Below are 16,925 nucleotides of genomic sequence, written 5' to 3' on the forward strand. Positions count from 1 at the left end.
CTGAGTTCATTTGTAAAAAGACACATTATTTTGTATCTATTATATAAACGGTTGATAAGATCTACTATTAATTCTTCAGCAAACCCTAAACAGAAAATGGGTTTGTAAATGATCTCCACTATGCCTTGCTCTTGGAGCATACCAAACTTGTAAGATGACCATTGTGACTTAGTCCCTCCAGATTTAACTGCAAAACTTCAAATAATTTATGAATGAGATGCTATCACCTAGAATAAATTATTTTCAACTGTCATTTTTTAAATACACTATCTTTCCTGTGATTTTTTTTTTTTTTTTTTTTTTTTTTTTTTTAGCAAAATTACCCTTTGGTTCACGGATGGTAAATGCTTTATTCTCATTGCAGATTTATCCTTGCAGCAAGACTTCAGCCAGATTGGATGTTGATGTTGTTTTTTGTTCACACGCATCTGACTGTAACTGTTACTGTTGGCTTACTTCTAATACCTAAGGTACAGTATGATATTCTTCTTACCCTCTTCAGTTTTTAATTGTGGTATACAGTACATAAATAAAGGGATACTTCAAATTTGAAACAAAGACCCCTGTTTTCTTGTGACCACGTTTTATAGTACTATGGCCCAGATGCACAAAACTGTGTTAAATCACGGCAAATAACGGCAAATAACGTGATGTTACATAAATGGGTAATGGGCGTTAATTTCCTTGAGATTAACGGGTAACTACTACTGGTAATTATATGCAAAAAGAATGGCCGTTAGTTATCGCATTAGAATGTGCTTAACGTCATGTTACTGTAAGTTAGCACTACCTTGCGTTAGCTGTAACATAACTCATGTTATGCCTATTTTACCTAAAGGGGGCGTTAGCACCATCCAGACACTGAAATATGGAGAGCGAGTTATTTTAGTAGACTCATAAGAACTATATATAGTCAAACCCATAATCAAATAGAGACCTACCATGTCCCTTACCATTTGGTCCACCCTCTCCTAAAGAAGGTACATTTCCCTTCCATTGTGTTCATTCTCTGCTCCATATGCAGTGTCAGGGCATGATCAATGGTAGGACTGTCCAAAGGTGTACATGTATCTTCTATAGTGACATTACAATTGTCCACCACCTGAAATTGCTAAGCTATGTCTGATCAAGGCACCAGTTACAGCTAGACTGGAGCTCTGTAATTTGAGGGTAGTTGCGCTAGGTCCAAGTTACGCTGAGCTGGTTTTGGAGTCAAGTGAGCAATGTCCAAGGTAAGCTGACCAGCAATGTCCAAGGTGAGCTGACCATGGTCAGAGTTGGGTTGAACTGGGTTTAGGGTGAGGTGAGTAGGATCCAAGTTAGGCTGAGCTGTGTCCGGGCGGAGGTGAGAAGGGTACAAGGTGAGGTGAGCAGGATCTGGGATGGGATGCGTTGGGTTAATTGCCTGGTATTTTACACTAAACAATTTTTGTTTTCACTTATCTTTTTTTAATTTTCCATATACAAGTTTCAAAAACAGCTGACAATTATCACTCACTAATGGGGTGTGAATGTTATAATTGGATTAGACGGTTAGTTAACAAAATAGCAGGCCACCTTTTGTTGCATATGCCACGCCCAGCTCAGACACACACTCAGGGGGAATTGATTCATGCTGAATGTGAGAGCAGCACGATGGATGGGGAGGGTATGTACTGTACTGTAGTAATCACAGCTTCTCCACTCAAAACACACAAAAAAATTATTAAACACCCATAATTTTGTATTTGCTGTAAGATTATAGTAGAAAAGTATTGTAAATTGTAGTTTTAATGTCTCTGTTTACCTAATCATGTAGCATGGTTATATACATATATGTGTGTGTGTGTGTGTGTGTGTGTGTGTGTGTGTGTGTGTGTGTGTGTGTGTGTGTGTGTGTGTGTGTGTGTGTGTGTGTGTGTGTGTCAAAAGGAGTGCTACTGGGCATGGTCAAATGTATACAACATAAGACAGAGAAGCCCAAAGCTACATCCAATATGACAAAAATACACAGTGAAATACCTACTGTATATATTCTCTTGAAAATGGTCATTTAGCTAAACGCTTTGGCCAAAGCATTATAAGCCTGCAAGCCACGTCAGGCATGACCAAATTTGCAGGTCCTAACACTACCTGATTAAAATTCCTATTTTCTTCTTTTGTCATTTTAAGTAATACTGTCATGAAGTACTGTATAATTCCATGAGCATAAGTTTCAAACCGTACCGTAAAATGAACAAGAAAAAAAAATCTATTCCAATGAAATGCTAGACCTTGTTCATTACAAGGCGATGTGACTAATTTAGCAGGATGCAAACTGTCCAATATGATTTATGGTGTACTGTATCTGAGGTATAGATACCAAGAGAAAAGGGACAGAAAGCACACACAGATACATCTCACATACTGTAGATATGTAAGTCAACAGACTCCCAGCGAGAGAAGGAAGAGAATAGAAGGAAAAGGAGTACTGTCCTGAAGAGCTTAGGGCTGAAGCGCTATGTACATTAATGGCGCTATATAAATAAAGACATACAATACAATACAATATATGTGACTTTTTTGTTTTAACCTGGTCAAGCTGTCTAAAGGTGAAGATACATTCCTTGCCTGATGAACTGGCACAAGAAACGCAGAGACTGCATACAGTACATTTTCACATATAATGTTAATGGTTAATGCAACTTGAAAATATAACATACAGTACAGTATTTTACTACTATGGTGTGGTCTGCAGTGTTTTGTCATATAGCCTTAAGAGCATTTACTGTATGTGTAATATGTGTTGCCCTCTCTGAGTACATCTCTTAGCCCCAATATTAAAGCACCCATTGAATTAGGGTACATGGCTTTTTGTATCTTTGAAGTCAATGGAAGTGATGCATGAATGCAATTTTAGAGCTTAAATGAAATAAAATTCTTCAACTAATGCTGCTTCAAATCTACACTTACGTCTTATCTGTTAGCTGTCTTACTCTTAACATATCAATTCTTATACAGTATCTTACCTTTGCTTCCTGTTAGGCTTGCAATTCCTTTTTTTTTTCAGCTTCTCATTTTTTTCCTCTCCTGGACACTTTCCCATTATTATGCTCAAGCTCCCCTTTTTGTATTGTAGACATTTACAAAGTGCCCCTAGCAGATGTTAAGGCTCCCACCCGCTTTCCTTTAATCCTTTAATGTACAGATAGCATGCAGTACTGTATGTGTTCAAGGGCCAGACAATCTTCTACTACTCCAGAATTACATTGCATGATTGTATATTATATATATTTATCCTGTACTTGGCAATAGCAAAACAATTTATTCCAATGTAATGTCCCTTTTAGTTCTGTCTATTGAAGGTTTATTCTTAGACTACTCTTTAATTTGTTCTTAAGGTCAACATGGGAGTCTTAGTGACTCAAAGTTTTCCTTCAGATCCAGAATGCATTATTTTCTATGTGAGGGAGCATTTTAGGGTATATTCCTATATTGCTGCTCAGCTTTGTCCATCAAAGGAGGAATGGGTGGAGCTCAAACAGATATTTACCAAATCTGTTTTTGCTAGTGTTCTTGCAGAGGGCCACGTGAGAAAAGCTCATACTCATGTACTTGTACATTGGGAGTGGAAACTTTCACTTGTATTTTGGTTCCAATTGTTTTTTAATGGTTTGGTTTTTCCAAAAACAGATTTGTTTTGTAAAAATAATGAAGGAAACAAAAGCCCTCAAAGTTAGCAGGACATATTTTTTTTTTACACTTTCAAAATTTTAACTTTAGAGTGCAAAAGTCTGCAGGTATTTTGTTCACAAACCCAAGAGTTTGTCGGCTCAGTCAGGGTTCGCAGATGAATCACCATGCATTAAGTCAATGTAAATTGCAATTTTATTCCATATGCCAATTTGCTAAATTCTCTAACATTGCTAGATTTGCATGCAAAATTGTCTAAAATCACTAGATTTGCCAAATGTTGAGACTATAAATACAGCCCACACATCCTGTTTCACTCACTGTCTGATGATATTTGGCTGAAAGCTCATTCATTATTAGCCGTTTTCGGCTCTGCAAAATTTCACATAAAATTGAATTCGGGAAACAAATGCTTAAAATTGCTTGAATATAGAGAATTGCTTAGCCCATCTTTACTTGCCATACCATTATTAATGTTTGGCACACATTTTCTTAGTCTTTGTATGGTGCGCATCATAAACATACCGTACATATGAATGCATTGATAATTGTTTGCGTCTACGTGCATTTGTCTTTTTAGCGTAATTGTTTTCCATGTGAAAAAGACGTTGACACACAATGCACAACACATGTAAATTGATTTTATACATTGGTACACAGAGAGGAGCTAACTTGCTATTCTTTTGTGTGTCTGTTTTTCAACAAAATCACTTATAGCAATGCTTCATAGATAGCCCCTTATGTTTCCCCCAAGCCCCCTGAAGAGAAAAATGGATAGGGTAAGCTGCATTGTTTTTATTTTCACCATTAATGCTTATTTCTTCGTAGGTGATCGTGATAAAAGAATGGTTAGTTAATGTCTATTGTTTTGGAAAGCGTGCTTAAAGTAGCAAATACTTATTTGATATATTTCAAGCATTTTATTTTTTATTTTCAGGTTTCCCAGTCAAACAACAACCCAAGAGATGACATAACAACTGAGGCATATGAAGATGAACTAGACATGGGCAGATCTGGATCATATCTGAACAGCAGCATCACGTCTGCATGGAGTGAACATAGCTTGGACCCTGAAGATATAAGAGTAAGATTGTATTTGTTTTTTTTTCTGTTTGATAAATGGATGTTACCAACCAAAATTTTTATTGCTAGATAATATACCATGGCTTCTTTAAATTATCTTTCACTCTCCTATAAATGGCAGTATAAATCTTCAGAATTTCACAAATGTTTTTGTTAAGCAAACTCTGAAATATTTGCACAGCTCCAGATCTGAAATCCCATTTTCTTACCTGATACCCCTCTATTGTCCGAAGAAAGTACTCAGAGTATTGTTTTTGTTATTTTGTTGCTGTGATATAATTGCATCCTGAACTCCTTTGATAACAATCCTAATAATTTTAAAAGTGTGATTAGAGATGTTTTGGAAGCTACAGTAGTTCCCAACTTCTTTGCTGCTGTACAGATTGGAAAAGATTGCTTTTCAATTTACTGCGGTACATTCCTGTAGAAGGATTATCATAATTGTATTTTAATTGGTAAACCACAACAGCAAAATGTAAAAAAACTAAAAGTGATCATTTTAGGCAGGGATAAAGAAGCAGCATGGCACTAGAAATGTATGAATCAGTCTGAATCCGATCCAAGGATTTCACAGCTAGTTTTACCTAAATCTGTCTGTGGATTGGGTACTAAATCTTTGTCATCGGAGGAGGAGGAAGTTCAATCTCGTAGTATCTCCAGTTGTATATATATTCCCTCAAATCTCCCTCCAAATTAATTTAAAGCGATATACCTGCTCAAAAAGGAGCACACCTGAGGTTCCTGGCTGGAAGATATGCAAATGGCTATGCAATGTATATTTAAATGAATCACATCCCACACTCCCTGAAAGGATAACAACTATATTGAGTTGACAAGCTTAAGGTACCTAGTGACTGGAATGGTGTACTCTGGTGTCAGATCCAACAGAAACTAGAACTCACAACCACTGCTTTTCTAAGCAACAGCTCTAGCAGTGTGAGCTAAACCAGCTGATGGCTAGTGTCACCACTGTCACAGCATCCTTTTGAGCTCTACTTCTCAGTGAGTGCTCATACCTGTACAACAATTTATGCTTTTCTGTGATTTAGAACCATATCTAATAAGCAGTATTCCACCATGAGACAACTTCTGTCACGGGAAGATATTTTACTGTCCAATTATTCATATATTTAAAACCAGAGACAGAACATGGAACACAGAGAGAGCTCAGTGCACACCCAGTGAAACTTATACACGGTACAGTGCCTAAATATATATGTATATATATCTATTAAATAAAATGGTCTTTTCGTTTAACATTTTGACCAAAGTGTTGTAAGCCCTTGAGCCACTACACGGCAGACCACATCTCAAGGGTACCTAACACTTATTTAAATTCTTAATAACCTGTGCATTACCAGGAAGAATGATTTATAATAAATCTGTCAAAATTAGTTGCATAATTCTAAGTCTGATTAAAGCTCTTATTGACCTGTACATTACCAGGAAAAGCACTCTGTATTAGATTTGTCGCAATCAAACTGCAAGCAAGCAAGTTCCCCTAAGAGTGGGAGATGCAATGGAGTGAGCTTTTAACCATTTAAATGTGGGAGGAGGTGAGCTCATTTAAATGGTTAAAAGCTCACTTCATTGCATCTCCCACTCTCAGGGGAACTTGCTTGCTTGCAGTTTGATTGTGACAAATCTAATACAGAGTGCTTTTCCTGGTAATGTACAGGTTAATAAGAGCTTCAATCAGACTTAGAACTATGCAACTAATTTTGACAGATTTATTATAAATCATTCTTCCTGGTAATGCACAGGTTATTAAGAATTTATATTAGTGTAAGGTACCCTTGAGATGTGATCTGCCATGTAGTGGCTCAAGGGCTTACAACACTTTGGCCAAAATGTTAAACTAAAAGACCATTTTATTTAATAGATATCTATACATATATATTTAGGCAATGTACCGTATATAAGTTTCACTGGATGTGCACTGAGCTCTGTCTGTGTTTCATGTTCTGTCTCTGGTTTTAAATATATATTGCCATGCTCAGTAGCACTCCTCTGTGACACTTATATGCTTATATATATGTTGTGGTTATTTTGGGGGTTCAATATGAGCTTGTAGGTGTCCTGTATGTTTTACAATTATTCATATAGGCTGTAATGTATTCCGGCACCAAATGTGCCTTATGACAGGACACGCTAGTAAATTTGTCCCACTGTCTTTATCCTTTAGAAGATTAGAAGTACTAACTCAAGTGACCAGGCCATTTATTATACTACTTTCTCTCCGCATCTACTTTATTTGCTGTGCTTCACCTTGTTTTTACTTGTGTATGAAAGAAATCCTGTGTTGTATTTAATCTTGCCTGGCCTCAGTAACTAATAGCCCTCAGTACATATTAATTTGTGCCTGAAGTCCTTTCAAGGTTACAATCAGTAAAATATATATCCCTTGGAGATAAGCTAGTAGACAGTAACAATTGTGCTATCCGGTGGTTTAGCTCACATTGCCAGAAAAGCAGAGGTTGCGGGTTCTAGTCCTGTTGGGTCTGACACCAGTACACTAATTCAGTCGCTAGGTCCCTTAAGATTTTCCATTCAATATAGTTCTTATGGATGTGTGGGTTGGGACTCATTTAAATATACGTTGTACTGTATATCTCCCAGGGTACCTCAGGTATGCTCCTTTTTTTTTTTTAGCACAGGCTAATCTATTTGGAGGGAGGTTTGAGGGGATATATATACAACTGGAGATAATCATAAATTGTACTCATCCTCCTATTTAATAATATAAGCTCTATAGTTTTGCACTCGCATTGTCCTCTCTTTACAGAAGCATAGCTGTATATTCAATCTATGTCCAGGGCGTTTTTTCTTTTAGTTTTTCCCAAGGATAGCACCTAAAAACATAGAAAAAGAGCAGAGATACGGTAGTATAAATCTTTTAAATTAATTTCAGATGTAAAAATATAAAAACAAAATTGCACTCACAATGGTTGAAAAAGAAAAAGCATCTAAGAAATACTAGTAAGAGGCAGTCTATGCCGACCATCCACTGGGACTCAACTCTCATGGTAACGCTAGCCTCTGCCCTTGAATGGTGTCACCAAAGACAGACCAGCACCCGGATGGAGGTCTGCTCACTGATGGTTCCAGAACAGCTGATTGCAGACTGCTTCTCATATATATAGGAATTTAGACTGGGGTAATGCAATTGATGTGGTCTACTTTGATTTTGCAAATACTTTTGGTATGGTTTTTCACAAGGTTAGTGTACAAAATAAAGCAAATTGGACTCAGTAAAAATATTTGTACCTTGGATTGAAAACTGGTTGAAGGATAGACAACACAGATGTCTTAAATTAAACTTTTTTATGTTGGGCTAAAGTTGTGAGATCATGTAATAAATGGTAGATAGATAGATAGATAGATAGATAGATAGATAGATAGATAGATAGATAGATAGATAGATAGATAGATAGATAGACAGACAGATAGACAGGTAAACAGGTAGACAGATAGACAGATAGACAGATAGACAGATATGAGATCGATGTTGAAGCTCATATCATGCCTGCTATACAGTAAGTCATCTTTTGTTTGCTAGAGGAGCCTCCAGCACTGCAAGGGTCACATTTATGAAAAGAAAACTCTAAATATAAATTCTATACAGTATACAATTTTACAAAGTTAACTTGAATTATCCTATTTAATTTCTATCTTACATTTTATAGGATGAACTTAAGAAACTATACACGCAACTAGAGATCTACAAACGAAAAAAAATGATTGCAAATAATCCACATCTACAGAAAAAGAGATGTTCTAAAAAGGGATTGGGACGATCAATTATGAAGCGCATTACTGAGATACCAGAAAGTGTTAGTAGGCAATGCTCCAAAGAAGACAAAGATAGCACGGATCATAGCAATACCAAAAACAACATTGGTGGTTCAAAAAGAAATCACCAAGATTCGACTGTACATAATGTGAAATCAAAGGAAGATTCGTCAAAACAAAGAGGATTTTCTTTAAAAAAGTCCCATAGCACACATGACCATTTTAGAGAAAAAAATGACAAGTCCAATGGCATTTCTACAGAGAAAATAGAGGTTTTTGAAAATCCAGTGCTGAAAAAGGAGACTGAAGAACTGGAAGCAGTATCCACAGAATCAGTCCATTTAGTCTGTAAATCTGCAAGTGCTCACAATTTAAGCTTGGTAAAGAAACCTTTGCATCAAAGTTCACCTGTTTTACAGAAATCACTTAGTGTTACTGCCAATTCAAAAGAGAAAAACCTAGGGTTAACTGAAAATACAAAACGTTTAGAAGATGGCAAAAAATGTCAAAGAACAGATTCTGAGGACAAAGAAGGACATAAACGCATTTCTACATCTGAAAAAGAGGAAAAACTAGAACAGCAAAGTACTTCAAGTTTAATTGAAGGAACACAAAAATCTCAAAAATCTGGAATAATGAAGCAAAAAGCAATGAGTCTGACTTTGGTGGATCCTGATAAAGCAATTGAAGCACTGGGATTCAAAGACAAATTTGACATAGAAGAAGTATGTCCTTGGGAAATGTATGATCTTACACCTGGTGCTGTGCCTTCTGAAAATAAAGTTCAGAAACATGTGTCAATTGCTCCTTTGGAAACTGATAAAAATTACACATCACGTTCAAAGAGCAAATCCCATAACAGATCCAAAATTACGGAACAAGGGCATCAACCATCAAAACACAAGAGCCAAGCTAAGTGTGATACAAATATAAGAGAAACACAAGAACAGACTCCCAAAGTTGAAAATGCAAAGAAACTTCACACAGGGAATATTGTTGCACAAGATTATGAGGGACTACCCAAAAAAAGTTCAACAAAATTGCAGGAAAAAGAGCGTAAAATAAATACCCCAGTCTTCGAAGGGGCATTACTTTCTCCAGAGCCCCACTATAATTCTAATAATAACTTGCCACAATTTTCAGCACTTCGGGCTGAAGTGTGTCCATGGGACTTTGAAGCACAAGACGTATTAAGTGTAGAAAGGATCACAGCTACACCTACCACGTTTGCTTTAACCCCAACATCTCCTTCTAAAGACTTGCCAGCATCTCCTTCAAAAAAGAGGGTTTTTGTGATGCCAATAAAAAGTATTGTAACACCTGCAAGAAAAGACACAGCAACAGAGAAGGAGAAGGAAACAAACAAAAGTAAAGACAAAGAATTAGATTCAAAAAGCTCTGTAATTAGGATGGACAAATCAAAAAGTGCAGAAGCTTGTTCCCTGGTAGGTGACAACACTCTGGGAGTATCAACAAACATAGGGAAAATTACATCAAGTGAGCATGGCATAGACAAATGCAAACTGGTAGAAATATGTCCTTGGGAAGGTCTCTCTTCACAGTTGGAACAAGAAGCAGATGCCTCAGACAATAAACACACACACAAAATGCAAGGATCAAATCTGGTGGAAATCTGCCCATGGGACTATGAAGATAACAGTGTAGGAAAGCAAGGTTGATTTTAAAGAATGGTTTTGATTATGAACTTGTTTATTAATAAACAGCTGAACTAAAGAGATAACTAGACGTTTCACTTGACATATTTAATCTTGACAGCACTGCTAACTTAATGCATCCCAAAAATACATTTTATAATGACTGCTTTCATTTTCTTATTAATGTATACGTTTCTTGTACACAGTTGTGTCCCATGTTAAAGCATTCCAGATTGTATAATATTTGCAAATAACTTTGATATTTTGTGACACAACACATTTATGCAAATTTGCAGATACTGTATTGATAATGCAACCAAAATACCTACTATAAATTTTTATTTATTTATAGAATTACTGTAACTTTCCACCAGGCTTTGGCAGCCATGTACGGTATGAAAAAGATGTGTTTTTGTTTGCCGTGGTTTATATTGTGAATTTTTGTTCACCCCAATATATTAATCAATACTATAGTTTGATGCTGTATTATTCAGGATTTTTATAAAAGGAATGGTACCTGTTTTGCAAATATATTTAGTGCTCATAGCCTTAGTGATAGTTGAAATCAATTGGTCCTACCCAAGTATGAATTGCTAGAGCTCAGAGGACAACTTATTGATTGTATCTGATTATTTATTTCATCTTATTGAACCCTTTTAGTGTATCATCTACTTGTATACTAATCTTTCAATATTAAGTGTGTGCTAGCATCTGTTTCAATGTTCCTAAACAGCATTGAGATTTACTGTATTTAACTCACTCTGGCCCAGAGCCACAAAAGGTTGCTAAGCTTTAGCACGCTTTTACACCTACTATATTCACTTGAATGGGAGTAAAAACATGCTTAGCACCCATTTGTGGCTCTGGGCGTCTGATGGCTAGTTTCACTAACCAGCCAAAGAAACACAAACCATTAAAGTGTACTGCAATAGGGGGAACAAAACGTGTTGCTGTGGTTAGTGAATGTAAAAATAAAGGCCTTTGGGAGATAACTTACCCTTTAGGTGCCTCAATAGGTTGTGTCTCCTTTTCAACTGGGAGTTTCAGGTGGTTGGTGTTTTTATCCACTGGAAACATCTGTAATTTATAAGCATTATATTTTAAAATAAATACAAATGTAAACTTACTGTAGAAGATCCATCATTCAAAATCACTTCTCAAACTTTACATAAACCTGACAAATTGACCATCTAATAATTCAGCCATTAGCAGAACTTCGGGGGTACAAATCTCTATTTGAAGATTGGGTACCCTGATTTTTTTCCTTAAGGAAAAATCTTACAAGTACCATCTCTCCTTTCAGGGACACAGTTAGGCTTGAACAAAATAAACTTTACAATGATCATTTTGAACCCAAAGAGACAGTCTATTCAATGTAAAGAAAAAAAATATTCTTTCAATGGTTTTGCAGTCCCACATCACGCTTACTGTATTGATGTGTTGCTTTTCCTCCAGTCTTCCTCCTGTAATCATTTTAATTCAATAGAGTTCTCCGGAGCAAACTGCTCAATCCATTGCTGGTTTAGTGTTTATTAGAAGTACAGTACTGTATACCAATTATAAAGTATGTCTTTTTAGTTTAAGTTTATTTTGTAATATAAATAAACAATTTAGACAAGAATTAAAAAGATAGATGGTTTCAGCAACTGTACTAGACTGCTAGTACTCTAACTATGAATAACAGATGTTATGTCACATATTTGTGTCCTTAGACAGGAGTGCTCAACTCCCCCCAATCACCGCCCCCCACCACCACGTCAGGTTTTCAGGATTTCCCTGCTTCAGCACAGGTGGTTCAATCAATCCCAGCTTCAGCAGGGGTGGCTCAATGAGTCCCTCCTTCTTCGACTGAGCCTTTGATGTAGCCACTTGTGCTGAAGCTAGGACACACTGAAAACCTGACCTGTTTGGGGGGGGGGGGAGGTGGTAGGACTTGAGGATTGGAGTTGAGCAACCCTGTCTTAAGATATTAAAAGCTATGTATGTTTAATTTTATTTATCTGTATAAGGACTCTCTAGCATAACTAATTTCCTTAAACAGGTTCATTAAAAAAACCTTTTAAAGATAACCTATAATATATGTCGTTACAAATGCACACTTACAGTACAATCAATTTCAGTTTTATGTCTATAGACACACCAACTATGAAAGGATTGTGCGAGTAGGAAAATATTAAATAAAATATTAAAGGTCTCTTAAAGGGGTAATCCAAGCAATATCCTACATGTGTGTATATATATACATAAGTACACATACAGTACATATGTATACACTTTTTTAAATTAAACTCTTAATGCCATTTTAATGAATTTTAATATAATGATAATCCTCTGATTTCTATAGAAGGCTTTATACACTTTCCCAGCAGTGGAAGATCTTTGTAACACTTTCCTGTTTGTGATAATTTGTTGCCAATATTCCCAGAAGTTTGAGCTGCAAGCTGTAACAATAGATAATGTTACCTTAGTAATATAAGGATACATTGTAGCTGCTCAGTTACACTGACTTAAGGATTGATTTGAAACTGAAAAGCAGCCATTTAGTGACCCGGGGGAAGCAGGATTTTGCTGATCGATCACTGGAGAACGAATCGATCGGCAGCTTAGGCAATTACTTTTCAATAAAGGTAATCAAAGGCTGCATATATTCAAACAAAAAAAATGTTTTAATTTTTACCTTGTTCTACTGCATATATTCAAACCAAAAAAATGTTTAAATTTTTTTTTTAAATGCTTGGATTGCCTCTAATTCATTTTCTTGCAATTTAAATTTTTGTTTTTTTTTGTTTCCATTTCACTTTCTTTTTGGTCAGAGTCAACAGACAAAATAAATTGTACAAACATACTGTATTCATAAGCATAATAAAACAATTCCCAGTAAAACAGGCATGGCATCAATACAATTACATTTTACGTTATCAATTAGTGATTCCAATGTGTTGATATGCATACATTGGAATAACTTGATTTTAGCTTTAATGTAAAAAAAAATCATTCTTCCCAAAGTGCTCTAACGAAGCTCATTTATTTAAACAACCTAGTTGTGTTTATTTGTGTTATTGGACCTAATTTATCTCTGATAAGTGCATTTCCAGGTGAAAATGTTTGTTTTCACACTGATTTTTATTTCTGCATAAAACGGTAATCCCGTAACGCCCTATCACATGCCTAAACTGTGTGAAACGGTATGTTTTTTTTTTACACTATTTGGGTCCAGCTATGCAATATTGTGCCATGTGCAGTTTTTTATACAAATGAGGCAAATTCATAAAATTACTAATTCATGAGCTTTAGCTGTGATTTTACATAATGACTAAAACGTCGTTGCCAGAAATCTTACCTTCCTCAAGCACATGTGAACAAACCTGAGATAGCTGGTAAATATGCTAATTTCAATATGTATAATATATTACAACTATTTAAATTAACATATTACTCAGGAGCCTGAGGTACTCGCACCACCTAATATACACAGTAGGTGTATCTATTTACCTCTCCTTTACTCTCCTTTTCTCTTAGTTTGCCTTCCAAAGGGAGGTGAGGTTTTTGTCCGTCCGTCTGTCTGATTCTATCCAGTATGGCAGCAAGTCGAGCGAAAGGGGCATGAAAAGTAGATTTTAAACCATGGGATTTAAATAATTTTCAGTGAATACAGCAACAATGTCAGATGTTATTGTAACAAATTGCATGCTGTTTTTGATTTATTTGCTACTGACAATATCAGAGTTTAAGGCTTAGGCCCCAATGTATAGTATCTAACATTTTGAATACCCCTATAGCAGTGTTTGGTCTCTGCCTGTGTTTAAAAGGAATTTCAGGCAGCTCTTTCCTTCATCTATGCATTTTCTATCACAAGTGAAAGCTGCTTTTTATATACACATACAGTATATTTGCAATACTGTATGATATATATATACACTATATATATATACACTATATACTATATAGTGTGTATATCAGTGTATATAGATAAACAGAATTAAGTGTAAGTACAGTATGTTAGTCCTCCAAACAATTATTGACTTTGATGTGGTCTATGATATAGAAATAAATAGGATCCCTGCTCTAAGGCATATATAATTTTAATGTTTACAATAGATTTTGCCTTGAAGGCAATGCATATTATTGGTTCATACACTGTATCATTTATCCATGTGGACTATTGTGAATTATGAGTTTATTGTACATGCAAATGTCATGTCATCATGCTCAGGCTCAATTCTCTTGTGGGCAGATTCACAAAAGCGCGATTGCCTCGAATAAATGAATGGAAGTTACTATGTGAACCCAGCTGTTGCTCTATTGGTAATCTCCTGTTTGGAGTCTAATTCGCTACATCTAGACTGGATGTTGTAGGAGTGGCAATCGCATACATTGCGCCGGTAGTATAGTTTCATCAGTGAGATTATTTATGTGACTTCAGCTGTGAATCTACTGTATTTACATAATACAAGTTAAAGCAAAAATGGAAGAAAAAAAACAGCTTTTCCCCATAGTCACTCAGCATTCAATGCTTCCACTGCAGCCAGGGATTCTGGGTAACGACATGCAAATGAACACTCAGAGTGTCACTTTCGTGCTCCTTATCCATTTTAACATGAATCCCTATAGGCTTATGCCTGCTGTTTTACACATCTTCAACTCAGGCTTACCTATAAAAGAAGTGCACGGTCAGCAAACGTACTCGCAGACAGCTGTATCGACCTTCCCTGTGAGGATGGTTACTGACCTTGCATTGTGAAGCGGGAAGTGGCCTGGGGTACACAAAGGTACAGTAGTTACGGCGAGTAAAAAAGTGATACCAATTGAACTTATAATTGTAGTCACAGGATTGGCAGACTGGTTGGGCTCCTGGCAAACGGTTTAACGTCTCTGCATCTCCACTGATGCGTTCTGTTATATCTACACTGGAGAAGTACAGTACTGTAGTTAACACTACAAAGAACTAATAAAGCTCTATGAAACTTTGGTGGCACAAAATACACCATTTAATATGCTTTTGATGGAGTTGAAATCTGCTTGAGAAAGATACAGTGTAGCACAAGATATCTTCAAGGCATGTTAAATAGGTGCAAAAAAAAAAAAGAAGCTGTCCCTCTGCCTGGATGTGGACTAATTAGTAGCCTCCAACATGGAAACTAATGTCATTTTTAAGAAAAATAAAGCTGTTTTTGAGAATGAAAAAAATATATTCTACTGAATATGATGCAACTTAAATTGTAAAAATTGCTCATTTTGCTCTAGACCATTATTGAAGTATCTATCTAACAAATATTTGCTTTGAGGCACCATGCTTATGCTAATCTACATATGCTCCAACTCAGTCAATCAAATAATGTTCAATGATATGATGGTGGTCACTTTATTCACAGACATTTGCTAAGTTGTCCTCTGAATGCATGAATTAACTAAATCTCACCATTTGTGTCTCTTCATTATTTATACAATAGATTTATAACAAGCCTATTATATGGTACCTTTATTTTTATCTAATAACCCTTGCAGTAGAGATATATTCAGTCAATCATATTACTGTACCTCTAGTTAAAGAAAATACAATCTACCAATAGTTTTAGATTTGATGCTTCGGTTTCTGCATGCAAGTGATAGATAGGACCATAGAAACACTGCCTTCTGACTTTTAGTATTTATCTAAGTAAACATGCATAATATATAAACCAGTAATATATTTCACCCTAATCTGTGTTACTAATTAATATATTATTTTGATAGTATTTACTGTACCGCATCCACCATGAAATATTTGATAGATTTATATTGTGATGTGTCGCAGCATGTAAATAATATAACAAATGCAATAAAACACATTTGTATGAAAATAAGACTTGTGTTTATTTCTGTGTGAATACAACATTGTTGTAATGAATAGTCCTTGTTTTATCACAGTAATAGTCATATTTCTTTTTGGTTGCAAGAAACCTCAGACATTTGTAATTATGTATAGTAGATTCCAATAAACAAACATAAAAATGGTTTATTAGTGTTGTATCCATATGGGCTCATTCATTAAACTCCAAATTCATTAGGAAGTATTTAGGCATACAAATCACATGGTTTGACACAGTTTTCACCTGATGTGCGGCAATATAAGCTTGGAACTGACAATAATCTCCCCTCTCTTAGGTAGTTGAAATAGGGCTTTTACTGCAAAAGGAGGGGGAGAAATAAGGGTATCGCGAGAAATGGGTGTAGGGGGAGAAAAGGAGGAAGGGGGAGGGAGTTACCTTTAAACACACATTATACCAGTGTGCTAGCTTTAAAGTACAGCCAAGATAAATATTGTAGTGGTTACTGCTTGTGGTTCAGTGGGCAGTTTACTGTTAATCAACAATGAAGAGCAACAGATAGGACACATGTGTCTTTATATCTGTACCTTAAGGTGCTAGTTGTTAATTACAACAAATAATTGCACATTTAGAGGATAATTGCAATAGGATACAAATAGTGTAGCAATTTAATGGTGTTTTCTGTTTGTAGTTTTAGTGAGCAATTGCCTGTTAGTGGAATAAATGAGGCTCACATATGTATTGCTTGTTATTTAGTAAGAATTACTGTAGATCAGTGATTCTCAACCGGAGTTCCGCGAGCACCCCTCAGGGGTTCCGTGGCTGCCAAGGGGGGAGAGCTGGGACAACTCGCCCAGCTGTCCCAGGGTCAGCGGTGCAGTGGCACCTCCACATAGCAGTGACCCGGCGGCTCCCGAGCTCAGCAGCACTGCTGCTA

The 16,925-nt window shown here is 36.1% G+C and overlaps 1 protein-coding gene across 1 annotated transcript in view; it reads left to right on the plus strand.

The window, feature by feature from the left end:
* Nucleotides 1-16,000, plus strand: part of GPR158 (G protein-coupled receptor 158) — a 349,303-nt gene extending 333,303 nt beyond the window's left edge. The window contains exons 9-11 of the mRNA XM_075587610.1: nt 365-470; nt 4,589-4,735; nt 8,421-16,000. Of these exons, the coding sequence (XP_075443725.1) occupies nt 365-470; nt 4,589-4,735; nt 8,421-10,205 (2,038 nt within the window). The 3' untranslated portion in view covers nt 10,206-16,000. The remainder of the gene's footprint in view (nt 1-364; nt 471-4,588; nt 4,736-8,420) is intronic.
* The last annotated feature ends 925 nt before the right edge of the window (nt 16,001-16,925 follow it).

The sequence above is a fragment of the Ascaphus truei genome, chromosome 2 (assembly GCF_040206685.1).
Source record: "Ascaphus truei isolate aAscTru1 chromosome 2, aAscTru1.hap1, whole genome shotgun sequence".
Taxonomy (NCBI): domain Eukaryota; kingdom Metazoa; phylum Chordata; class Amphibia; order Anura; family Ascaphidae; genus Ascaphus; species Ascaphus truei.